Source organism: Electrona antarctica, assembly GCF_951216825.1.
Source record: "Electrona antarctica genome assembly, chromosome: 18".
Lineage (NCBI taxonomy): Eukaryota > Metazoa > Chordata > Actinopteri > Myctophiformes > Myctophidae > Electrona > Electrona antarctica.
The window spans coordinates 10,063,967-10,090,940 of NC_136799.1; the positions used below are offsets into that span (position 1 = coordinate 10,063,967).

Consider the following 26,974-nt stretch of genomic DNA (forward strand, 5'->3'; position numbering starts at 1 on the left):
GTTGCGACGGCCACCAGACCCGACTCAGCGCCGTCCGAGTTACGTCCCGATAGGCAGAGAATAGTATATATTAGTAGCCCCTAGTTTCCATGCGCCGACAAGAGTTGGAAATGTCGGCCAGTATGGCCATACTGGCCCCATTCGATTTGATAACGGATGTCTGATAACGCCGATTTAATGGTATGATAACGGTTGAATCTGCTGGAAGAAACAGGGCCCTTATCTTATGAACAGCCTGAGAGGTAGACATCTGTAGGGCTGCAACAAACTATACAATTTAATAAATTATAACAAATTATCGATTTTAATAAAAGTAATTGCATTTTTTATTATTTATAAAAATAGGTGATCTACAAGTTCACAATGCGTTAACTTGGTAGATTGGCTATGTTTGTGTAATGCCATTGCACTACTACCGTACATAAAAGCGGTGAATCAGACTAAATGGGTTAGTCGCAAAAACAACCCGCTTCAGTTCACATTATTATTGAAGTTTTTTTCCGCAAGAAAATAACCAACAGTTGCAGCCCTAGTCAACAACAGGCAGTGCTAAACAAAGAACTGATTGCAACCTAAATGCTATGTACAGACAGTTGCATTTTTAATACAAACATATGAAACCAAATACATCCTTTTTTTTTACATCTAAGTTTAAGAGGCTGCGATGTGAGGACTAGAGAGAAGGATTTGAAACGGAGATGGTATGACACCAACATGAACATTGAAACGGAGATGGTATGACACCAACATGAACATCTAGACTAGAGAGAAGGATTTGAAACGGAGATGGTATGACACCAACATGAACATTGAAACGGAGATGGTATGACACCAACATGAACATCTAGACTAGAGAGAAGGATTTGAAACGGAGATGGTATGACACCAACATGAACATTGAAACGGAGATGGTATGACACCAACATGAACATCTAGACTAGAGAGAAGGATTTGAAACAGAGATGGTATGACACCAACATGAACATCGGTGCTGAAACGGAGATGGTATGACACCAACATGAACATCGAGAGGCTGAGATGTGAGGACTAGAGAGAAGGATTCTAAACGGAGATGGTACGACACCAACATGAACACAGCTGAGATGTGAGGACTAGAGAGAAGGATTTGAAACGGAGATGGTACGACACCAACATGAACATCGAGAGGCTGAGATGTGAGGACTAGAGAGAAGGATTTGAAACGGAGATGGTATGACACCAACATGAACATCGGTGCTGAAACGGAGATGGTATGACACCAACATGAACAGTTGAAGAGGCTGAGATGTGAGGACTAGAGAGAAGGATTTGAAACGGAGATGGTATGACACCAACATGAACAGAGGCTGAGCTGTGAGGACTAGAGAGAAGGCTTTTAAACGGAGATGGTACGACACCAACATGAACATCGCTGCTGTCTGTGTGGGATTTCACACGCAGAGTAATCCTGCCCTTGGCAAACACGCCACCCGTACACCCCCAATAGCTGAGTCACCCGTAAACACAAATCTTGTTAAAAGGAGAACTTTGAAGAGGGACATGCGTGCGTACGTGTACACACACACACGCGCGTGTGCGCGCACATGCACACAAACTACACTTAGCTTGCCTTGACTCATTATCAGCTTGTGTTTCAACCATTAAGCTATCCAACTGACCAGATGGTCAGAAAAGCTGCTTCACTGCTCTCTCTCTCTTTCGCCAACACACATACAGACACCAGAAAGGTTATGCCAGCCGTCAACTGAGGCCAACTAAGGATGTGATACAGATTACAGATTGGATATTGGTGGATCTATAGCTGCAGAGCCAGCAATGAAAGGCTGATTTGAGGTCACAGCAGTTACATTGAACACTTCTGTGTGGTCCTCGACTATTTTCCATGTGCTTTGGCTGACAGCCGGGTCAAATAAGGTGACAAAATTGAAGTGCCATCCTTTCTTCCTTTATTTCCACAGATCAGTGGAAGTGCCAGCGGGCCTGTTGCCCAGTGACTGCACAAAACGACGAGGAGTACTATTCTTCAACCATTGCCAATTTGAGCTAATGTGAATTGATGAGATTTGGGTCTATGTTTATTACGCAGCCGGAGAGCACAAACACCTCTCTGAGAACTGGTTTAAAGTGAGAAACGATAAGAGGACGGTGAACACTCATCTCTGCTTCTCCATCTCAGAATCCCACGCAGACCACATTAAAGGACTACTTCACCACTTTTCAACATTTCTTCATATAATTGGTCCTCACTAATGTTCATGATAAAACACCCCAATTTCTTCCTACTCAGTCTGTGTCTCATAGGAGGGCTTTGGGCAGTTCGGACACCCATCCACCAGTGACATCATTATTAGGCAGATTTTTTTTAAAACAAGATTTGTTTTAAAATATAATATATTTTTATTATCGTGAGAACGATAGCTTCAACTTTTGCATTGCAACTTTTCAGGAAAAGAAAGCCTGCCGTTTCTACTAGCTTGGATTCACCATCGATGTCACTGGTGGACGGGTTTCTGAACTGCCCACAGCCTTCCTATGAGACACAGACCGAGTAGGAAAAAATGGTGGTATTTTATCATGAACATTAGTTAGGACCAATTATAGGAAGAGAAGTTGAAAAGTGGTGAAGTGGTCCTTTAACAACAGTATTTATTATAGGGACATTGTGTTCAAGTCTCCAGAATTCCCTTTTCACGGTGTGGCCCTCCAGGCTAGCCGTAATGTCTGTAAGATTGGTTTTGCGTCTGTGTCCGTTTTGTCCGGAGCTAATCTCACAAACCGCTGAACCCCTCACCGCCAAGGTTTCTTGAAATGTGCACACTGCCGGCACGCTAATGTAGTACCTCCACCAATTGTGACCAGATTTGACTGAGAGACTGCCATTGCGCAAATTCCAGCTTTTCACCAGAGGAGAAAAACTTTTTTTTTTTTTTTTTTCCAAAATGAGTTTATAGCACAGGCAGACTCATCACATACTAGAGCATGTCTGAAATAAGTGTCAGAGCTGAAATCGACATGTACATATGAAATAAATGCTTAAACATGTAGCTAGGAGTAATGTTAGAGTCCACAGAAGTGAACCTTTCAAGCCTGTTTTCTCAACTCGCTGTTTTCTGCAAGAAATTACTCTATAAGCCATATCTCCTAAACTGGTGGGTCAAACTGAACAACCGAAAAAAACGAAAATTCAAAAAAATCCAATGGCAGTCCCTCAGTCAAATTTAGTCACAATTTTGTTTCACACAATTATCGTTTTTTACATAGTTTCTGTCGGGTGGGAAACCTCATATGTCCAAAACTGTTACTTTTCAGGATTCAATTTCATCAAAAGAAGCAGACCGACAAGCCAAACGAGCTTGTGTGATCTGCTACTTTTGATGCTTTTGTGTGACGCTGTAGTTTGATCAAGTAGGACATTAAATTACGAAAAAACAAAAAAAACACACAAAAACAAGTTAGAATACGGAGATAAGAGGTTTCTTCCTGACAGCTACAATATATATTTTTTAAATATATATCTTTTTTTAAATGGAAGTCAATGGCAGTGAGTCATATGTCATGGATATCATATGTCACAGACGACTGATGTCACAGGCTGGCCACATGATGTCCCAGATCCACAGCTTGAGCCACACCGTTCCCATTGCGATTCCGAGACCATCCACATGAGCAAATGTGACATCTCCTAAGGTCTCGTAACGCGTCGGTGCATCATGATAGCACAATATTACAGGAGCTGGCAGCAATGGGGGCTCAAGGAAAAGTTCATAATATACATAGATATGAGATGGGCTGAAGGTTTGGAGAGAGAACGTCACTGGTATGGAGACTTGAAGGCTTTGTGTTGCTGCAGCCATTCCCCCCGGCAGTATGGAAGTTTGGTGAACGGGCAGTTAGTTCCCTTTAGTAGCCAAACTTGTCGTTTAGATGAGTGCGACCATCTCCAGACTGATCTGTGATGTAGAAGAGCAAACGTTGTTTTCAAAAGAAATCACATTATATCTATACAGTGGTTTCGATTATATCATCATCATCATCATCCTATATCATACTATATCATCATCATCATACTATCATCATCATCATCATACTATAATTCAGTCAATGGCTGTCTGTCTGAATGTGTGTCTGTCTGTCAGAAACACCGCCGTATCTCCTCACCGCTTGCACCAATCACTCCCACTTTCCACACAGGCATTGACCATAATAATATAGAGGTCTTAACGAAGCCCTTTTTCCAATTTAACAAATTAATAATGAATTTATTAGTGAATAAAAAATGCGAAAACGCACCCAGGGCGCAGTACCCCCCCACGGCCACAACAGGTAAGGGCTAGTACATATAAAGTACTGGGATAGATACTTTCCCAATGTAATGAATCCAAGCTGCATATGGCACCCCATTGCTTTGACTTTGATTTAGATCCTTTGGCGGTTTACAAAAATGCTGCAATTCTCCTTGTACAAATGAGACCTAGTAAAAGCCTGTTTATTTCACCGCCTCCCTCCATTTCTCATCACTCCTTTTTTCCCTGAACAGCAGAAACATGCAGTCACAACAACTGCGTCAGTGAGTGAGTCTTTTTGGAGAGGAAAAACATGCACCTGGATGGAAAAAATAAGGCGACATGCAAGCACCTGGTCCTGGATGCAACTAGGCCTGTCACAATTATTACATAATCGCCTAATCGCAATTAGTTCAGACTTGAGTGATGCCCGGCGGGCCAGTGCCTGTGGGAGCCTGGGCAGGGGCCCATGAACCCGTATTTAGGCATGCCCAAATATGGAGTGTGGCCCGGGCAGAGGCCTTGTGATGTCAGCTGTGGCCCGGGCAGAGGCCTTTTGTGGCGGTTCTGGACAACCGTGGGTCCGACCGACTCGACACCGGGCACTGCACTCCCTGTGGGTGTGGAACGCGTGTGGCGAATTTGATGTACGTGGGGCGAAAGGTTCTCCAGTTACGTGGATTACAGACATATGTACAGACATACACACACGATTAATCGACGATCGATCGATATGCACGGGAATCGATCTTGAAATAAAAAATCGAATAGTCATTAAAAAAGCGGCCGCTTTTGGTCCGCGAGCCGGCCCCATTTGGTCCGCGAGCCATGCTGCATGCTGGCGCCTCGCAGACCTCGCAACGCCGCCTCCCCTCTCCCCCTTCACTCGTGGTAACAACAAGGAAGTCAACAAGAACAGCTGCAGCCTGCATTCATTTTTGGTTGTGCGAACGGTGTGGCTGACGGTTTTTTATTCGTTGAAATGGAACGGCTTTACGTGTCTCTCTCTCTCTCTAAGCAATTCTCTCTCTCTCTCTCTCTCTCTCTCTCTCTCTCTCAAAGCAATTCTCTCTCTCTCTCTCTCTCTCTCTCTCAAAGCAATTCTCTCTCTCTCTCTCATATATTTCCATTTTGCATCAATATTATACTGCCATGTCTTAATACAGTGTTGCTTTTTACAAATAAAATAAGCAAATTAAGGTTGATCACAAAGTTAGTGTGCTACTTTGATGGGAATGCGACGCGATTATTAAGAACACCTGCCTGGGTGCTGTGCGAACAGTGAATCTTACCTTGTGGCTCGTGCTGGTTTGAAGAAAGAAGAATTATAGGCATAATCCAATGATAATCCAAGGTTTGTTTGTCTGGAGGATGGAGATCCAACACTATGTCATATTATTAAAGTAGGCTAAGTAAACTTTAAGAAGAGCTGGTCAGAGCTGCTCCGTTCTGCTAATTGATCTGACCTATATTTGCGCAACTGACTGGAATTTGGTAGCCTAGTAATTATACTTATTTGGCAGCACCTGCATTTCAGTAACCTACAGGTTTACACATTTCAAAAGGCTTTCATATGCTATTAATATTTTTTCTAATAAGGTTTGTCCTTATAGATAGAAATGTGATCATTTTTGTATAGTTTTGGATATTAATGAATTAATTATTAAAGCACAGGGCCTCGCATTTCTCCCAGGCAGCTCTGATTGCGTGTGCCTGGCAGCAAGCACTCGTCTCGCTGCTGTCATAAAGCCTTGATTAAATGACGCTTTATTTCAGTTAATTTTACGGCAAGATAAGGAAAATGCCTTTCCTTTACACTTGCGTGTGCTGTTTCCACGAAGCCTCTGAGTTTATTTCAGTTATAAATGCAAAATTCCGTTGCTGTTGACTTGTTACGGTCGGATGTTTTATTGTAAGCCTAATTATTTGTGCGTCACTGCTTTCATGAAGGCTGCTACAATTGGGCGGATTGGGTGAAAGCAACAATTGTTGCTTATTGTTAAATAAAATAATTGAGACCAATCCAAGCATGCGTTTCTCTCTGCTATATCGTTGTTTTATTTATTTTAAGCCTAACACCGGGGCTCCACCGGGCGCGTCAGCGTCGCGTCTCCGTCACCGTCAGGGAATGTTCCCTTTTTAATCAATGAAGGATGGCTCCACTGCATTAAACATTAACGCGTGCATTAAAATTGAACCGGTGCGTTTTTTGACGCACGCGACGGAGACGCAACGCGTCCGGTGGAGCCCTGGCGTAATTAATTGTGCGTCACTGCTCGCCCCCCCCCCCCCCCCCCCCCCGTCAAGATGACGAAGCGCGACGATCGATCGTGATTCGTTTCGAAGCGTCGATCATCAAAAGCGTGATCGAAGGTCAGCCCTAACACACACACACACAAAGATTGCATTTATAGTTAGATAATCGCAATTATGTTTGCATATTGATAGTTGAAAAATGATATACTTGTATATTGAAAGGTTTTTCACAAATAGCAGAAATAGCGATTTGCTATTTTGTAAATGTTTTGGAAAGTAAAAATGTAAAATATATATATATTAATCGTGTCAGTGATTTCTTTGTATATTTACGTTATTTGGTATATCTGCCCTTTGCAATTTGTGATTATGAAGCCTAAAAGGCAAGATGCCCTATAGATGCAACAGGATAAACTTCAAGTTGACATTTACAAGTAATCTACCTACAGTACTGACAGTACCGCATTGGAACACAACACACACAGAGGCCTGTAAAGCCGCTCTGAGGACTGTCCCTGTTTTCCCAAACAGGAATGTTTGCCCTGCTGCAAAAGGTCATCTCTTGGTATCAGAAATATACTTTAAACCTCAAACACAGTGTGTGTTTGAGGTTTAAAGCCGCAAAACCGTAATTTCAGGTCTTTCTCGGGATTCGAACGTGGGTGTCCCGTCCCGTGTGGCGTAACAAACTTCTATCAGTCTCTGCCAAGACAAAGTCCCTGCTTGGCCAGGGGAGATCATGCCCCAGTAAGTAACAGGGTTCCCACACATATTTACCAATTAATTTCCAAAACATTTCCAGAATATTTAACCCAATTTCCAGACCTAATATAACAATCATTCAGCGCAATGAGTCTCGTACTCCTACAGTATGTGCAATGCCCAAAGACAGGCAGTGTAGCAAGAATAAAGCATTAGAATGGTAAAATTCCATTCCAAATTTCGAGCCAAATCTTTGCTACACCACCTATCCTAGGGCACAGGATCACGCTGCAGCATGTTGTGAGCTTGTAGATCTGTGTCTGATCTTTGTGTCACGTCCGGTACACGACAGGCTGCAATCACACAGGCTGCAATCACACAGGCCGTTTGTCCAAAAACTACTTATGAACAAAATAAATAGCCAAAAACAATACATAGCCAAATATATTTCAACGACTCTATAAATTACAGGACCCTTGATAAATTTCAAACCTTTTCCAGGACTGGAAAATATTTTTTTTCTAATTTCAAAATAATTCCAGACATTTCATGACCGTGGGAACCCTGCAGTAAAACCAATCAATAGGTTTCCAACTCCACACCAGGGGTCAGATTTCACCTCCAACCACTGCAGATGTGCTTGTTATATCATATTAGCACAATCCACCTTACAGGGTGATTAAAAATAAAGTTTTATTCATTTTATTTCAGTTCTGTATTGCAGCTTTAAAAAAAAAATCTACTTCTACCTTGCTAGTTGGTTTTGACTTTTGACCTGGGCTATGATATATATGTGAGCAGTCTTGGATTGGATACAAAGCATTAACAGCTAGATCAGGGGTGTCAAACTAATTTTGGGGCAAGGGCCACATTGCGCAAAAGGTGACTTGATGAGGGCCGCGGCCAGTTGCAGCTCACATGGGTTGACTTACACTACTTGATACTTGGCTTTGTTTTCTAGACTGTTTATTGACATAAATTGACTTTATTTGTATTACAGTTGTAGGCTACAAGACGTTTGGTATGAGATGTGGAAAAAATACCCAATAAACCACTCGAAAATAGTTAAAAATGCAATCATTATTTTATCAAAAATATCCAAAATGGCAAATTGACATGTAGCCATCATGAAATCTGACACTTTGCATCTCTTTGCTTTGACTATCGTGTGTAAGTAGACTATATTCCTCACTTGGTAAGGGAAATGAAACTCTACTGAGCTGTAACAACTATGGTTAGCCTCTCCATGTCCTGCTGTATCAGAGTGTGAGGAGAGTAATCCACAACAACTCAACTAGTAGTTGAATAGACTGTTAACGAGCCCATCAGTGACAACATTCCGCACCGGCCCACGGATCACCAGTTTGACACCCCTTTTTAATAAATGGCCGGCGGGCCGCATTGGGCGGCTCCGCGGGCCGCATGCGGCCCGTGGATCGCCAGTTTGACACCCCTGAGCTAGATGCTAAGCAATGCATGCACCATATAAGCAAATAAACAATAGAATGGGTTCAGTTGTACCTGAAGGAGGCACCCAGACACAGTAATCAGGGTCATCTTCAGGGTATTGACCAGAAAGGGACACTGGAGGCTGTGGAACAGAAGAGTGAAATGTTGACACATCACCAGTAGGAGCTACTACTGCCTCCTAGTAGTGGTGGGTGTGTGTGTGGAAAACACGGCTCTCTCACTCACACCACATTTTCCTTGTTTACATGGAAAAATGCTCATAGTTCATTTAATTCCGAGAGTGTATGATTCCATTTCTACACATTTTGCCGTGTGTGAGGGCTTACCCTGGCGGCAGGGCCAATGGCTTTCTTTCTCACACTCTTCTTTGCACTGCGTTTGGTCTGTGGTTCTGTGTCCTCTCCTCCAGCCGTGGGATCTGCAGAGCCAGGCCAATGAGAACCTCAGTTTTCGGTGTGACAAAAGCCCCTTCGAATGTCATCAACCGATAATCACATGTAGGTTACCTATCACTCGAATGCAATCGAGCCAGCAGGCTCGTCTGGAGCCTACCTAATAGTCGGACAACGCAACCAACGTCTCCTGTCGGACGTCTCTGCGTTTCCTAATCGCAGCCAGTCGGCTCCAGGCGAGCCTGCTGGCTCGATTGCATTCGAGTGATAAGTAACCTACTGGAGATCGGTTGATTTTTTTTTGTTTTTGAAGGCCTCAATATCAGCTAGAATGCTAGATTATAGTCACCAATGTACAGTTTTTTTTAAATGTACAAATATCATAAAAAAATAAAATATTTTTTTTCATAATAGGTAGTTAATTACAACTAGTCGACTAGTAAACTAGGCAACTGGTATCACTAAAACTGAAAGCCCTAGTACTGTATGTGGAGATACTGCCTTGATCTACATCTACTATAACAAAGTTGCATACATATGCATCACATTTAAACGATTCTATTTAACTATCATCATCAATATTTAATATCAATGGTCTTTTGTCAGGTGTATGCTGTGAACAAAAAGTGCAACTTTTTCACATTACCAAATGTAACCAGACCAGCAAGGTAACAAAAAAAGAAATACAAGGAACAACACTGACAAATTATACTCTGGGAAATGCCCAGGTTAACCAGACCAGCAAGGTAATAATAAAACCGTGTGAACTGAGTGGTGCAGTGACGTCACACACTAACCATAGCAACCATGCTCGTTGTTTTGGTACGAACAAACAAACACGGGTACAAAGCCAGTTGTTGGAGTGGTTTGCACCACTCAAAAATAATAATACAAGGAACAAGGAACACTGACAAATTATACTGGGAAATGCCCAGGTTAATAAATTTGAATACAAAAATTCAAGCCGTTCATAATACAATAGACTAGGGGGGTATGTGCATGACATCATCATCGTACCTGCAAGTTATGCGGGAACGCCTACTAAGTGGCAAAAAACTACTCTCTGGCCTTGACAGCCCATACATCCAAACAGAAAAGTCCTATCTGGTTGACATTAAACGACATGAACTCACTTTGCCACTCACTTTATGCATACGCATACCCTCTATTCAGGTATGAATCTGCTCCCTGGGTTGCATTTTGCCCGTGGGCCGCACTTTGGACAACCCTGATCTACTGGCAGTGTGCACAAGCCCTGGAATCCCTCATAGACACACAGACTCACACAGTCAGATCCATTTCTAGTGAGCATTGTGAGCTTGTAGAGCTGCTATTTTAAGAGATATGATGTCAACGGAAAAAAGCTGTCCACGTACAGAGCCAACAGCAGGTCTAGTGTGTATAACAGAGGACAATTTCACAGTTTCATGATTATTGAGAGCATTTTCATTACGATAAAAATAAACAATTTAAAACGTGACACCCACCCAGACCAGACCAGACCAGACCAGAGGAGGCCGTGGACTTCAGGATGCTGTGGTCAGGTACCTGCATTGCTTCGGTCGGCACCTTATCTCTCGTTGGTTTGACACTTTGCGCTGATGAGAAACCACAAGGAAATGCAATGTAATAAGAGCCAGTGTGAAGGGTAAATACAACATTAACCTGGGTTTTTAATCCATTGAGACCTGGAACGCATCCATGTCACGTTAGCGTTTAACCACATTAACCATTAACCCATTTTGGGGCGGGAACCCCTTTTGGTGTTTTAAACATTATGTTATAATTTAGCTATTGAAAAATAGCAGATCTACAAGCTCATAGCGCGCCACCGAGTGGCGCGCTATGAACTTGTAGGTCTGCTATTTTTGAAAAATCGTTCAAATGTGCCTCAAATCTTTCCGAAAATTGTCATGATTTAGATTTCGACGTCAGGCCTGAATGGGTTAAATAATGGTCTTCACTTCAATGTCTCAATGGGGTGTGGGCAAAGGTCTAGTGGCTAGGTGAAACTAGAAGAATGATATTCTTGTAATTGTCAATACATTTGCCAATTAACATTTGAAAAACAAGGTTTCATCTTCCTTGGTTATATATCTCTGCTGTCAGGGAGCAATACTGCCTCATCAAACAAAGTTGGTATTGTGACTTCATAATTCAGTCAATTACTTGCATGATAGGGGGAGAGAGGTGGTGGAGTTAGCTGCTTTAGCAGACAGTTTGATGGTCCAATGGAGTTAGGTGGTTTTGTCCGAAAGCACTTTTTAATACTTTTCATTGGTTCCACATTTGTATAACCAACACACAGATGCAAAGGGTGTTCAATAGCATAGATTTATGGAAACACAAATCAAAAACCTGAAAAATGGAGTTAGTTGGTTTCTGCCGGACAGCAACGATAGGGTAATTAATGCGCTCAGCTGGCACGGCCAGCCACTTCACTTGCAAAGCTCTTTCAAAGATTTGTCACGTGTCTCCCTCCCTGCCTAACCTGAATCTACCATTTCATGCCCTCAGCTGTGCTGCCAACTAGGCCTATCTCACAGCCCGCTTTCCACGCCCACTTCCGGTAAATAGTGGTGTCTTTAACATTAGCATTTACACATTTTTCTCTCTGGAGAATCTAAGTACATTTTCTAATGTAAAAATGTGACAGACCAATATTATTATGAAGCAAACAAGATGGTAAATCAGCTCGAACAGATAGAACAAACCTTACCTTGAGAAAACAAAAGTTGTAGACTTCTTAAATTACCTCTGTTAACATGTAGCGTCTATGGAGTGACGTCACGCTATCACCACTAACACCGAAAGGGGGCGTATTAAGGGGGCGGGGAAATTCTGTGAGATAGGCTTCTTGCCAAGGGAAAAAGAAAGGCATGTCTCAATTTAATACAGTATGTTGTAGAAATACTGACACCTAGTGGTTTCTGGGTGAAATATAATAGATCAGTGATTCTCTAAACATTTTAATGTCAAGGAACTCTTTGTGTGTTCTCAGAGTTAGATTTAGAAGTCTGGAATTTGGATTTTTTTTTTTTATAATTAATAATATTCATAATTAAACTTATTGATATAGCACAAATTTATAAAATGTCAAAAAGGTTGCCGAATCCTGGTTTAATACATTTGAAATGTTGACATGATGAGGGCAGAGAAAGAAGAAATACCGGTAGACAACACACACACCACACGTACATATCACAAAATACCATACCACCAAATTGTGGCAGTTTTCTGAAAAAACGATGTTTCTATGTCAGTGGTTCTCAAACAGTTTCATGTCAAGGACCCCCAAAAATATGTGTATTTGGCTGCCGACCCATATCTTAAAATATTTTGTTCCAGGGACGTTCGCTTTAAAAATACATATATTCAAAGATTTGCATACATTTTTACGATTTTTCAAAAATTGCAGATATACAAGATCTTAAGCTAAAGTTTAAAATAATAGTTAAAAGCTAAGGTGACACAGATGCGTTGTCCTTACCTTTAGGTGTATGCAGTGTCTGCCGTATTCTCAGCTGCCCTAAGGGGGCGCTCTCTGGCGATGTGGACGCCTCAGGATGCCCACCGTCCAGTTCAGCGGCACCTTCACCGTTTCTGCTTTCGTCCTCTGTGGTTCTCTCCTCCTCTTCCTTCTCCTCCGCTTCCTCCTCCTCTTCATCGTCGTCGTCCTCCTCCTCTTCTTCTCCTTTCATGTTGAAGAGCTCTGCGGGCAAGTCGGGACGCTTGGGGGGCAACTTCTGTAAGGGGAGGTGGAGAGAAGGAACGCAGTGTTTGTTGACACATTTCACCAGAGAAACGAGAGGCCCAGCTCTACGTAAAATGAGCCCGAAAAGAGGCGACGATGCCGCTTGATCACACAGCATCAAAATCACAAATCAGTTTAACCACTTTAACCCTATATACATTGGCTATTTAAAAAGAAAATCCTGAAAAAACCCAACAATATATGAAACATTTTTACAACACAAATATAATATGGTTAGGGGTCCCAAAATATTTTCCAATAGAGGTTTGCGGCCAAATACATAATTTATTTGGGGGTCCTTGACCACTGGTTTAACATCAGCTTACACAAGAGCAACTACACTTTAGAAACAAGCCCCTCCCCCAAACAAAAATGCAACCTGCAACTAACAATTTGTACATAAAAACACGCAAAGTCACTTATAATACGCAGACTTAACACAGAAGGAAAGATGAAAGGGTAACTCTTGTCAGCAGGGAGTAAGTGAAGGATGTGAGTGATTTCAGAAGAGTCAAACATGAAATTTAAGATGAGGGACAGAGTCTTATACCATGTTATTATACCAGAGGGTGGTACCTACCCCGATAGTACCAGTCTTCAGTTTGAACTTGCTGCCGCCTTTCATGGCCCCGAACAATGGCAAGGACTTCTTAGGCTTCTGTTCATTTGCGGTGCCACTACAGCTTAAACAAATAACAGTTTAAGTTCCATTTATCAGTAGTACTGCAATGTTATCTATCTATCTATATGTATGTATATCCAATTTCTATTGGATATAAAAACATTTTATGGGGGAAATGTTTGGGCAATTGATTTTGTCTTTTCAATGTAGTTTAAAAGTTACAGAAAAGTGTTTCTCTACACTACAGTCTACACATTTGTAAATGAAAGCATAGTCTCTACCTGTTGACAGAACCTTAATAAAAAATCAGACCAGTCTGAAGTGAGTGGTGCAACAGCACCCCCTGTTGGTACTCTAAACATAGGGACGGACATAGGGACATGGGGACATTGCTGTTCCTTGGAGTGGTTGCACCACTCAAAAACAAAGAAAACTAGAAAAAGTGCCCTTCTGGGCACAGGTCTCCACCAGGAGGATAGGAGTGTGAGTGTGATGTTTGGCAAAATGTTTAGGAGCAATATAAACGTGTGTGTGCGTGTGCGCGTGCGTACATGCGTGCGTGTGTGTGACGTGGCTTGGCCTGTTGTAGCGCCACCATGAGGCTGATTTGAAAACCGTCAAGTGGCATTTCTTCCAAAGCCTAGTGGGAATATGCATGCACAGTTTCACCATAATCGGACGCTGCGTTGAGTAGTTGTGGCGATTTGTACAAAACGGGTACAAAGCGGGCTACTCCTGAAAAGTTTAGAAGCCAATCGTAGCCAATGAGGGTGGATTATGAGAAATCAAACAAACCCGTCTTGATCACATGACTATGGAGAGCATGTGTACCGATTTACGTGAAATTTGGATAAAATCTGAAGGAGTAATATTAGAAAATGTGTTTTACATATGTCGGCCTCCTGGTGGCGCTATAAAGAGCAGATGTGAAAAATTCCAGGCAAAGGTTTTTCCTTGGCCTCTAGGGAGTGGGCATACAAAGTTATCCACAGATCCGTGCAGTTAGAGGTAAAAACACTTTTCTGCCAGTTATAGCGCCACCATGAGGCTGACTTGAAAATGTTCATGTGGCATTTCTTCCTCGGCCTAGTGGGAATGTGCGTGCACAATTTCACGGAAATCACACGATGTGTTCATGATTTGCAGCATTTTGTTTGAAACTGAGCACTCCTGCTTGCTTTGGAAGCCAATCTTAGCCAATCAGGATGGAGTCTGAGAAATCTGAAAGACCCGTTTCGTTGAATGGCTCTAGAGAGACTGTGTACCAATTTGCGTGATGTTTGGACAAAATCTGTAGGTGTACTGTCCAAAAACTTGTTTTGCACAAAGCGGCCTCCTGGTGGCGCTATAACAGGCCGCTCTGGAAATTTTGCGGCAGAGGTTCATCGTTGGCATCCAGGGAGTGTGTGTGCAAAATTTGGCATCGACCGGGTTAACGGTGCCGGAGATTAGCTGATCACAGACGGACGGACGGACGGACGGAGTGCAAAACATACTCTCTCCCCATGCCTTCGGCCTGGTGGAGACAACTATGCTTTGTGAAAGCAAATAAAACGGATGTAACAAGAAGGGTACATTTGTATTTTTTTCAGCTGTTACACTGCCGTCACCTCCGTGACGCCACACTGGACTTATGGGTGGGAGATATCGTGATAAATATCACCGAGACGATACCATGTCTCAACGATATGCCTTTTCAGAGACATATATTTTCGTATCGTGATACACTGATTGCACATTCTTTGATTTGCAGTTAATTTATACTTCTTTACAGTTTAGTTATGTATTTTTGCCTAAATGATCCGTTACTCCTTTTTTTCTTTTAGTTTTTGTTACCTTGTAGGTGGTTGTAACTTGAAAAATAACCATAAAAAAATATCGTGATAATATCGTGATACTGCATAAAAAAGATTGTGATATTATTTTTCCATATCGCCGACTCCCGACCCATATTTCTTATATACCTGCTTCAAGGCAATCCATTTTGGTAAAATCCCTGCCTGTTGTCGTGTTGTGGCCTGGCCTCACCATGGCTGCAGTGAGAGCATCTGACCTCACCTTGGCTGCAGTGAGGGCATCTGGGCTGGCCGTGTGTTAACTTGTGTGGCCTCACCTTGGCTGCAGTGAGGGCATCTGGGCTGGCCGCGTGAGCTCCACCAGCTTCCGCAGCCGCTGGGCTTCCTTGCGCAGGTCGGCCACGTGCACGTGCAGCTTCCTGCGCTCCACGGCGTCCATCTCCACCTCGCTTCGAACAGCGCTCATGAAGGCGTCCAGGGTGTCCTCTGTGGACGAGCTGGAGGAATCTGGGGGCGCATTGGGACAAACCGAGACATTTTGACCGGCACGACGAGACAAGACGTTTTAAAACATAGCGATGTGTGTGCACGCATAGCACCAGTTAAACTCGGCTCACCTCTGCCTCCGGGATTCAGCTTTTTCTGGGTCTCTGCCAGCTCCTTCTCCACCCCTGCCAGTTTAGCCACCTTATTAGTTTAAACAAATACAAAATGCAAACAGCATTAGTGTCATAGAATAAGCCTAGTAGAGTCAGGCTGCCAATGTACTTTTTACATTGAAATGATATTTGCTGTGTCAATGCTAGTGCTTTCCATTCAGTAGACATGCAAATAAGTACTCTAACACAGTGCAAAGAGAAGATCTCAGTTTCTTTAATACTCATATGAATTAGAATATTTAAAGTCTGGTTATTACCAGTGAGTCGTAGGTTTCGGGACGCTCCTCAATCTTGCCTGCCTTCTTCATACGCTCCTGCCTCTTCTTCTCCACGACGCCGGTCCGGTCCAGGAAGGTGTCATCGTCACTGTCATAATAGTCTTCATCTTCCCAGTTCTTCTTTTTGCGCTTACGGGACACTAGGGTGGAGGTATATTGGACGCGGGAATAGAGTCACTAAAATTCAACTAGTGTTGGAAACAGTAATAGAGTACCTAGAATTTAACTGTGGGTGGAGGCATTGGAAAGCACAAAAAGTTAATATGCAAGAAACAACTCACATCACTAGCCATACAGTACTGTTAATTTAACTCAGAAGAGTGTACAAATGGTCCATTTGGTTCCCATTTGTACACTCTGACATTACCATGGCATGTACAACGTGTTCAAGCAGCAGGTCAAGCCTTTCTGCTAAGAAACCCTCCCTTTGGGTTGGAGACACACACCTGCTTCCTGGCGCAGCAGCCCTCGGGCCTCCAGGATCCGACAGGCCTCCAGGGAACACTGCACGGCTGCGTCTTTCTTCTTCCCCGTGTGGGTCACCTCGGCGACCAGCTGCCTGCCCAGAGCATCGTCCACTGGGAGCCTGAGAAGAAAAAGGTTCCGTATCACGACATCGTGTGACACAAATGTGGTCCCTGGCCATGAATTTAATACGGTAATGTAGCAAAGTGAAGATTTTGTATTTTCTTTCACGGAACAGTGCACAAAGCCTTTGTGCAATGGAAGTGCATCAATGTTGTCGGTTACTGAGAAGTCTGAGTTTAAGAAATTCCACAGAAAAGGGAGTTAGAATCTCAAGAAGGGTAAGTGTACCAGCTTGCCTGATTGTCATCATTATTAGGAAATGTGCCAATATAATCATGTCATCATGTGTCTGCTCTATCAGTACTGTATATCAGTGGTAATATGCCTGGGCTTGATATAATTTGTTGCATGTAATATCGTGCAATTAATGAAATCAAGCCCTTAACAGTGATGATTTAATTTCAATCTTTTTTTATTAGCTATTAATTCAAATATTTTCTTACATTTGACAGACTTTTGAAATACTGTATTATTTCAACATATTTTAATACATTTAACAAAAGGCATTTAAAAACATTTTCCCAAGGACCACCTGCAGGCCTATTATGCCACAGACTACTAGTAGTCAGTGGACCATCGGTTGAGAAACAGTGTATAGACATGGGATGCATTGCATTAGCAAGTGTTACGACAAATATTAGCCCATATCCCCTCCCAACACAACAGTTAAGTGGTCCCCAGGTTGATTCTTAGTCAGGGTGGTGGTCCTTGGTTCACAAAGTTAAAGGATATCACCTGACCATTCATTCTGAATTCAAAATCACAGTATCTACAAAATGCTGCTTGACATCCCAACTGTTAGTACAACAGTGTGTATGTATGTGACGTGTTTAACCTTTATATTACGTCAAGAGGCAGTTTTTGCCACTTACTTTACTCTGCAGAGCCAAGTGCCATGGTTTTGGTCTTCATACTCGAATTCCAGCTCCTCTCCTGAGGAGAAACAAAGATGTGTACTGTAGTCAGAGACCATTTTTACTTTACTTTTACATTATCCATGACAATTTGTAAGGAAAACAGTGTTTTGTTTTTTTTAATACTTTTTCTGCCTTTAATCAATCAATCAATCAATCTATCTATCTACCTACCTATCGGTATCTATCTTGGCAGTGTTGGCACCTACTGGATGCCACTACTAATACCTTTGCATTATTATGATTGCTTCTTTTGTATTACATTGGATTGATGCCAACAGATTAAAAAAATCCATCCAATAAAATCCATCCATCCATCCCTTTAGCACAACTCGGCAGTTCACCTTCTCTGTCGTAGAAGCCCTGCAGGGCCTTCTTGGGGTCTTTCAGGTAAGCAGCCTCCTGGTCTTCACGAAACTCTGTGGCGAAGGGGTTCTCCTCGTTCTCGTCCTCCTCTGGAACTGTTTCTTCACCTACAGTACAGGGCAGTTAGGAGGAGTTGTGGAGACAAATGGAGGGAAATGAGAGAAGTGAGATCACTTACTCTTGTTTGTGGACTTCCAAAAGATAGCCCAGCAGAAGTCGTTTCCTGTTGATTCTATCATCTGACAAAGTGGTTCTCAACCTATTCAGGCCACGACCCCCCCAAAATGATTGGGACCGTCCCACGCTGGCAAGCACTTGGAATTGTAGGAGTTGAGGCATTACATTTAGCTTGAAAAGACTAAGCTTGTAGATCAGCTATTTTCCCAATATTTGCCTCTTTCTTATATTATTTGACAATTTGGACAATGTTTGACCAGTTTTACAGTATAGATTTGTTTGATGATTACTTTTGATGCAGTAATGGTCTTTTTCTTTTTTTGAGGTATTAAAAGATCTTCAAAATCCTTAAATTGTCACTTAGCCTTTATCTGAGAACCACTGATATTCTAGCCTCGGTACCCAGGCTTAAATTATATTGTTCGCATTCGGCTCAAAAAGAAAAGCCTAGGGAAACCCATTGGAAAATCTAGCATAGGAAGTGGAAGTAAACGTATATTTCGCCAACCAATAACAGTGCATTGGGGCATCACTCCAAATTTGGTGATGTCAGCATTCTCTGCTGTTTTCTACCGGGGAAGGGAGGAGGGTGGCGGGCGCTCAGATCGGTGAACCAATAGGATCCACCGGCTGTTTTCGCCGGCACCCGCCCCTCTATACCAGAAATCACATGGACTGGGGCAAGCTTACTGATATTCTAACTAGCTAAATACCGTGAGTTGTATACGATTCTTAATGTCTGCCAGACTGACACCATTTCCATTCATGGACATAAAGCTTACCCATTCCCCAAGAGCAGCCAGAGTCTACGCTTGTAGTCTTCTTGTGGCCCTTCTTGTCACCGCTCCCCTCTCCATCAACAGTGTCGTCATCCTCGCCATCAGAGCCCTCTTCTCCCATCATCCTCTTCTCCAGATCTGCTCTCTGCGCCTGGGAACGTTCCCTCAGCTGTGTGACCGTCAGCTCAGACTCCTCCTCCTCGTCAAATTCTGGACCCTGTGAAGAAATAGATGCAGATGCAATAGTAAATGGGAGTGATGCCCAGCCTAAAACTGAGTGTTGTTGAGGTGTGTGTTTATTTTGATTCCCGGTAGTATAGTACAAATTACAATAATATGTTTTTTACCTGTAGAATAAAAAGTCTAGTGCTCCCTCCAAACTTCACAACATGCCCAACTCGGAGTCGTATATAGGTTTTGGGGGGGATCTTGTTTTTATTCACAACGGTGCCGTGTGTGCTCCCCAAGTCGTGGAGATAAAACCCTCTCTCCTCGCCGACGCTCTCCTCCTCGCCGGACTGCCCGCGGTACTGTATCACCGCGTGATACCTGGAGATGGAGGGATGCTCCAAGGGGACGTCGCACACGGGCAGCCGTCCCACCACGAAGTAGCTCTTCTGCGCGAGCGGGACCGTGTCTACTATGGTGCCGTTCTTGAGGATCTCCAGAGCATAGGGCATCTCTGCCGCCACCCCGCCCCAGGGAGGCTCCGTGTACGGCACAGGGGGGTGGGCTAACTGGGCCTTGAACCCTGCAGCGGCGGGGGGTCCTCTGACGGGAAGGCAGGCTCTCGCTTTGGCCTCTTGGTGGGTCTTCTTGACAGCTCCGACCTAGACAGACAGATTGAAATTTGTATGTTTGCAGGATGGGTACAGTTCAAGGAAGGCACAGGTCAATAGAAAATCTGCTAAGAGAATAAAACCAGAAAAAACACTAAGACTTGTCTACATCCAGAGTTCTCCATTTTCAATTCATCAAAACATGTAAAGACATACAAATATACACTTCTATGCAAAAAGAAAAATAGATAGATAGATAGATAGATAGATATACTTTATTGGTCCCTGCTGAAGGCAGATTCAGATATCCCATAGCTCATATGAGCTACAGCTACAGTAAGGTTAAAAAATGCATCACATTCAATCAATCAATCAAAAAACACACCACCGCCTTGTCGGGATGTTCCTCTCCATCGTTGGCCTCTTCAGAAGAAGAAGTGACCTTCTCGTCTGAACTCGCAGCAGGCTCCTCGGAAGAGGCCTCCTCCAGAGACTGAGGTGCGTGTGGTGGTGCTGGTGGCTCTGTTGTCGCGCCGCGGCTCGGTGGTTCCGCTGCCGCAGCAGAGTCCACCGTGACTGCAGGTACCGGTGTCTTCTTGTTCTTGGACGGACCACCACCGCGTTGTCTGATCACCGCGAGGGAAGGAGCTGCGAACAGCGCTGGTTTCTTGAAAGGATCTTCTTCCTTTTCTCCAGAATCCTCGCTGTTGTTCGGCGGCGCGTCTTCTTTGTTTTCGTGTTGTTCGCCGCTGCGATCAGAGTCGCCAGAATTCATGATGTCGTCTGTGTCCATATCTTGATCCGTGTTTATCTTCTCAGACTCCGCCGCCGATGCTGGCGAGGAAGCTGCCATGTTTATTTTGGTGCAACTGTTAAATCTGACCGGGATCTTACCAGAACTCCAGCGGTGGAAAAACGACTCACTTTTTTTTCTCATTTATTTTCTTTTTTAACTTTAAGTAAAAGTATCAATACTGCAATGTAGAAATACAATTATAAGTACAAGTACTCATTATTTATCTCTCTACAAGCTCACACTGCGTTGTAGAAGTACTGACATTTTGAAAATATATCAAATTACTAAAATAATTGTACTTACTTTCCACCACTGTGGCCAGACCCAGACACACATGCATTTTACATTATATATATGTCAGACGAGTGTGATTAAACATTCCTTAAAATAAAACGCACATTGTTCTAATAATTCAACCGAATTCAACCACCTTCGTGTGCTTTGCTGCGGAACGATTACAAGTCGTGCAGGTGTCACTACGGAGCCTCTTTGTGACAGGACAGCTCGAGCTTATGGATGGATGCATATCGTTTGATTTGGCTCTGACTGCAATAATGTGAGTTCTGTTCTTCCACGGTTATATTTGCATTTTGTAAAGTATATATTATAGCTTGGGGTATATTTATAACCTGGAGATTGTCCAGCTGATATATAATTCCGTCTGGTTTAGCATAAACCTTGTTTTGTGTAATAACGCCGCCGAATTGCTCGACCGCCTCGACGTATTCACACGTTGACAGCCCGCACTATCCGACAGTTATAACATGATTAAACTTTATATTCAATTGAATAACGTTTACTAAATGCTGGCTGATCAAAACATAAAAAGGTAGTGATATTTGAAATTATGCAAAGTCATGTGCTATTAAATGCTTTTCAAGATTCAAGAAGTTTGTATTTGTGTTGTGTCACTGAGGTACAAATACAATTAAGCAGCCATGGGACGTGTCCCACAGATTGCAAGAAAATAAAAATACAGTTGAGTTGAATGTCAAAAATAATGCTATAAGCTGTCTCTCGTGGAAGAGCCATTGAGGATATATATAGATTATTGGTTTTGTATTAATTTACAATTAACGCTTGTACTTTTGTCTCCTATAAAATGTATGTTATACACATCATATTAGGGAGTGTATGTGCTCACACTTCCTTTGCTCATTTTAACTCACTTTGATCACTCAAATTGAGCGTTCCAAAATTCAAATACATTATATATTTGTTTTTCATTAAGTCTCCGTCTAAGGAATCTTCCCATATCAGTTTATACTGCGGTCGGGTATTTTCCTGCCACTTTTTCCCCTCACACACTACCATCCTCATATCCAGACCAAAGTACCTGTTTGGGCAGCCGCCTGCCTGCCAGTCAACATGATGCGATACTGGGGTGAGATCCCTGGCCCAGCGGGAGCCCCTCCGAGCCGCAGCTCCTTCGACCTGCTCCAGCGGGAGTTCCGCTCCGTGGAGATGCAGGACCCACCCCTGCACCAGCCCTCTGCCCAGCGGCCGCGGCCCACCACCATGCTGGACATCCCCTCGGAGCCCTGCAGCCTCACCATCCACACGGTCCAGCTGTGCCAGCATGCCCGCCGCCTCCGCGGCCTGCTGGCCGCCGCCCAGAGTCAGGGCTCTTCTGCCGCGCCCTCCGAGGGGGGCAGCAAGATGGAGGAGGGTGCAGACGCCAGCCTGCCCTTACGACCCCCCACGCCGCCCGCCATGCCGGACGACCTGTTGCCCTTGGACAGCAAAGCTCCCCGGCAGCCCTTTCAGCTTCGCCACAGTGACCCTGAGAGTGACTTCTATAAGTGAGTTGCTGAGAATGGTACCCCTCTCTCTCGCTCTCGCTCTCGCTCTCTCTCTCTCTATCTCTATCTCTCTCTGTGTGTGGACTGGCTTTAAGGCAGAAACCTGCTATCTCCATAATATTTAATATTTTTTGTGATTTCCCCCCGCCCATACATTTATATAATACTTTGTTGTATGACATCGTTAGGCAAAAGCAGGGTTGAGAGCTTGCACATAAGCTTTTTTTTTTTTTTTTTTTAATACCTTGATTTCATTTATTTGTATTTACAAAACATTAAAGTCGATGAGGCGGTCTGTGGGTTTTATAAATATTTAACTAATAAAGTAAGTATGGCTTGGGACTAAATAATATCTACACTGGACCAATAGCAACACAGGCCTTAGCTTTGTTGCTAAGAGTTCTGCCTAACAGCGACTATATGCTAGAATTGTTGATTGTAATGATAATGTAATAGATCTGAGTTGCCTCAAATATGGGCTCATGAAACACTCGTTTCACTTTGTAAATCACAAATTTTGACTACCGTAATTACTAGAGCCTGACCAATGCCATGTTTTTGGGTCCAATGCCGATCCCAATTTTGCAGTCCTAAACCACAACCAATTACCCACGTAAAACGTGTGTAAAACGCTGATTTAATTTTCTTTAACTACATATTGAAAAACTATTGCCGATATTGATGTCGTCAAAAAGTCACATAATGTCAGGTTGTACTATTTACCGTAACACGCATATAGTTGACCCTTTAATGTCACTGCTATAATTTCTGTTTAAGTTAATGTTATGCCCTTATCGCTCCTCACTCCCAAAGGGGCAAAGGGGAGCCGGTCACAGAGCTGAGCTGGCCGTCCTGCCGGCAGCTCCTCTACCAGTCGGTGGCCACCGTCCTGGCCCATGCCGGCTTCCAGTCGGCCCAGGAGAGCGTGCTGGAGACCCTGACCGACCTGGTGCACGAGCACTACCTGCGCCTGAGCCGCCTGATGCGCGTGGCCGTGGACCGGGAGGCGCGCATCGGCGCCACGCCCTTTCCGGACGTGATAGAGCAGGTGTTCCACGAGGTGGGCATCGGCAGTGTGCTGGCCCTGCAGCGCTTCTGGCAGGTCCGCATCAAGGACTACCACAGTTACATGGTCCAGGTGAGGGGATCTTTATTTGTGTGTTTGGGTTTACGTTTGATTTCTTTTATGTCAGTGGTTCTGATTGAAACCAGTGGTCCGGGGACCACGTGGTCCAGGTGGTCGCCAGCGAAATGATGGAGAGTTGGTAACCAAATGGACCCTTATAGATCTGAACCCGTAAGGGGCCATTTGGTTTCATTTTACACTCTCAAGAGTTAAATTATTGTTAAACATCTTCATTACTTAGTTAATTTACAAGAAGTCTACGCAAATAGAGAATGTGGAAGAATTGTTACTTTGAACAACGTTATCTCTCCTATGTTACCAACATCAATACAGCATGGAAATGTGGACATACTCTTTAGTTTTGGGTCTGCAAGGCTAAATCTCATCAAATGGTGGTCCGTGGCTCAAATGCAGAATAAGTAATGGCCTTGATATGAAAAGGGTTGAAAACCACTGTTCTATGTGAATATTCATTTGAATAGAAATACATGCCCCGAAACAGAGTTTCTTCTCAGATTATCAATCTCTGGTTTTACTTCTGTCTTGTAGTTGTTCCTGCTCCCAAATATCTTATTGTATTCGGAAAGAAAGCAAATGTTCTGAATTCATTTAACACGCTAATAATATAACAATAAAATGCAATAATAATACATAAGCAGTATTCCTTACGTTGAAAATGGAACCGACACACCTTGTGTACTGGAAAGCACATAATAATCAAAAAAGACAACAAACACAGCATTGAGTTAATCAGCTAGGAATCAACCTTTCTGTGTTCACGAGACCATACCTACCTACGAGACGGGTACAATGATACTGGAGCTCACCCATACATATTGCCCTTTTGGTCGTTATTGGCAATTATGCAGCCGATAGGTTCGGTTGAACAACTTTTAACTTGGTGTCTGTATGTTGGGCATGTTGTTATAGGTGAAAATTAGCAAACGTTCTTGAAAATCTTCTATGAGCTCACAACGTGAGGTTATTGGTGAGCTTGTAGATGGGCTATTTTAGAATTAGTTTAAATTATGTTTAAGTGGTTAAATAAAATAAAATTACTATTGACTAAATATCGATCAAAACATCCGTAATCAGTGGTCTAGGTTAGGACTCTCCAAAATCAGATAGCCAGCAAACTAGTGCTGTTGGAAACAACACAAGGGCCCCGGTCACGAGGACGTCCCACATTAACACATTAATTGCCCGGAACTATTTAATCCATTACATTCATGCGCCCAGTCGATTTATAAACACGGACGCCTTTTCCGGACGGACCGGCGGAAGTTGATGATGTGTGTGTAGCAGCTAACAATAGCCACACCACTCTAGAGTCGATCGACAACAACGGGAGACAAGAATAAATCTATCGAGACTAGCGACTGGACCGCGGAGCGCCGTCTAACACAGGATCTTTTTTCATAAAAAGACGGGATGATTTAGATCGCGTGTTATGAACGTTTTAAGATTTTCGTTTTCATCAGCTAAACGGAGGAGGGAGTTTTTCGATGACGTCTCACTCTTGCGCGTCACCGAGGAGAGCCCAGGAGGCGCACCTGGGCTATACAGCCATGCAATCTTGCGGTCTTTTGGACAATACTTCGTCCTGGGCGTCGGGCGTTATTAATAGAAAGGACAAAGAACTTCGTCCTGGGTGTTCAGGGTGTTAACATATGTGGATGTACTCAAGAAAGACGCAGGAGTGCAAAGCACCAACGAACTGGACAGATGTATGGATAACCCGGGATGACTGGAAGCGAAGATGGAGGACACGTCTGAGAACGACCTAGAGAGACTGAGACTGTAAATAATACCGCAGTAATTGTCTATCTTCAGGTCAGCAAGGATCTGTCAGAAGAGTACGAGCGTCTGGTGAACCCAGAGAAGTCCCTGGAGGACTCGAAGCCACCGAAGATCAAAGAGGAGCCCATGAGTGACATCTCCTTTCCCATCAGCGAGGAGCCCGAAGCGGACCCGGCCTCCGGGGATCAGGCCCTTCCTATGGGGGTGCTGGGGGCCCACGGCGAGAGACTGGAGGGTGACCAATCTCCACATGCTTCTGGTTAGACTTGCCTTTATATTAAAATGCATTAATAAGTTACACTAATTATACAAGAGGGTTTTTTTTTTGCCTGACCAATAATTTAATATATATTATTCAATATTAAGTGGCCCATTGATAAGTTGGTACTGATTTAATTTCACACGTCATATTCACATTAAAATTCGACTGTCTCTATTTTCCCCACTCCCGTCAAGGTGGCGGCGCGGGTACTAATTCTCCCTTGTGGCCACATGTGAAAATGGAGCCTCAAGATGGGGAGGAGGGCCAAGGCTCCGGGCACCCCCACCACCCGCACGGGGTCCTTGGGGGCGATGTGTTCGAGGAAGGGGGTCCCATGTCCACCATGAGCGAGTCTGGAGGAGCCATGGCGTCGTCTCCCGGAGGCGCGGCGTCAGACGCCAGCTATGCCGAGTCGCACTCGCCCGATTCCCTGATAGGCACCTCGCCCGTCTTCAACCAGAGACCCAGGAAACGCGTGAAGAAAATGTGAAATCCCATTTTATACGAGCTTTTGTGAGGAAGACGGCCAGATGGTCATTATGTCTAGCGTCGGATCCAGTCCTTTCAGTGGAGGAGAGACAATGGACTCCATGAAATATCAAGCATTTGTTTTTGTTTTCCCCGAAGTCTCTGCTTCGAGTTGCTCATCGTTCAAGGAGACTCATCCACTGGCCCCGCATTAAGGCGAGGGGCGATTCTAAATGTCTTCTAAATCCGGTTTCTGAAAAACCTATGTTGCTATATATATATCGGTGATTCTGAAACTTTTTCCATGTCAAGGACCCCAACATTATTTGTATTTGGGCGTGGAGCCCCATCTCAAAATATTTAGTTCCAACTAAGGACCCCCAGAAGCAAAGATTTGAGTTAAAAATGTTTTATCGATTTGTCGCTGTCGGGAGGAAACCACCTAACCTAATAAATCAATGCTGATTGACCACAACATTGAACACTGTTGTTAAAGTGGTTACACAGATGCTTTCCCGGTTTTAATGGGTTACATAGCTGTGCATAACTGTATCCTAGTCCTCCTGCAGATGGGCTTGAGAAGTATTGTAATTTGGCTACAGGTACTATACAATAAGCTGAACAGGGCCGTTAATTAGACGAAAGAACTGAATGAATGCATTTTGTTCTGTTTTTGATTAGCCTATATATATAAAAGAGCAACAATTTGTAGTTTCCTTAGTTTAAATGTTTTCACTGAAGATATGCATATGATTCAATGCCAAAAGAATAAAAATATCCTCTTTTTTTCCCCCAAATTTGTTTCTCATATTTGAGGTAATGGTAATTTTCGTACGTGTGGTTACACTTCATCTTTTAGAACTAAAAGTATTGCTGCCATGGGAAATCAAAAACATTCAATTACT

The 26,974-nt window shown here is 43.4% G+C and overlaps 2 protein-coding genes across 4 annotated transcripts; one reads left to right on the forward strand and one right to left on the reverse strand.

The window, feature by feature from the left end:
- Positions 1-577: 577 nt before the first annotated feature.
- slc4a1ap (solute carrier family 4 member 1 adaptor protein) lies at positions 578-21,097 on the reverse strand. Of its 3 annotated transcripts, XM_079528750.1 has the most exons (16): positions 20,915-21,097; positions 20,201-20,649; positions 19,384-19,866; positions 19,040-19,253; positions 18,059-18,187; positions 17,673-17,733; positions 16,659-16,798; positions 16,192-16,352; positions 15,893-15,962; positions 15,593-15,782; positions 13,438-13,540; positions 12,594-12,849; positions 10,591-10,701; positions 9,038-9,129; positions 8,763-8,832; positions 578-3,950 (listed from the first exon to the last, which is right to left on the reverse strand). In XM_079528750.1, exons 1-16 carry the CDS (start codon positions 20,949-20,951, stop codon positions 3,901-3,903), a joined length of 2,616 nt encoding a protein of 871 aa, XP_079384876.1. In that variant the 5' UTR covers positions 20,952-21,097; the 3' UTR covers positions 578-3,900. The 3 variants fall into 3 exon arrangements, with proteins under 3 accessions (XP_079384876.1, XP_079384874.1, XP_079384875.1); XM_079528748.1 differs by lacking the exon at positions 20,915-21,097 and having other exon boundaries at positions 20,201-20,863; XM_079528749.1 differs by lacking the exon at positions 20,915-21,097 and having other exon boundaries at positions 13,438-13,534; positions 20,201-20,862.
- Positions 21,015-26,898, forward strand: supt7l (SPT7 like, STAGA complex subunit gamma). The gene is made up of 5 exons (XM_079528751.1): positions 21,015-21,167; positions 21,938-22,413; positions 23,227-23,551; positions 25,373-25,598; positions 25,796-26,898. The coding sequence occupies exons 2-5, from the start codon at positions 21,980-21,982 to the stop codon at positions 26,089-26,091; spliced, it is 1,281 nt and encodes a 426-aa protein (XP_079384877.1). The 5' UTR covers positions 21,015-21,167; positions 21,938-21,979; the 3' UTR covers positions 26,092-26,898.
- Positions 26,899-26,974: the final 76 nt, after the last annotated feature.

Coding starts and splice junctions, on each gene's coding strand:
- slc4a1ap (XM_079528748.1), bottom strand. CDS start 20,752: ATGAGAAAAAAAAGTGAGTCGTTTTTCCACCGCTGGAGTTCTGGTAAG. Junction 19,867..20,200: donor AACATCCCGACAAGGCGGTG/GTGTGTTTTTTG, acceptor CTGTCTGTCTAG/GTCGGAGCTGTCAAGAAGAC. Junction 18,188..19,039: donor TGGCTGCTCTTGGGGAATGG/GTAAGCTTTATG, acceptor CCTGTACTGTAG/GTGAAGAAACAGTTCCAGAG.
- supt7l (XM_079528751.1), top strand. CDS start 21,980: ATGATGCGATACTGGGGTGAGATCCCTGGCCCAGCGGGAGCCCCTCCG. Junction 23,552..25,372: donor ACCACAGTTACATGGTCCAG/GTGAGGGGATCT, acceptor GTCTATCTTCAG/GTCAGCAAGGATCTGTCAGA. Junction 25,599..25,795: donor CCAATCTCCACATGCTTCTG/GTTAGACTTGCC, acceptor ACTCCCGTCAAG/GTGGCGGCGCGGGTACTAAT.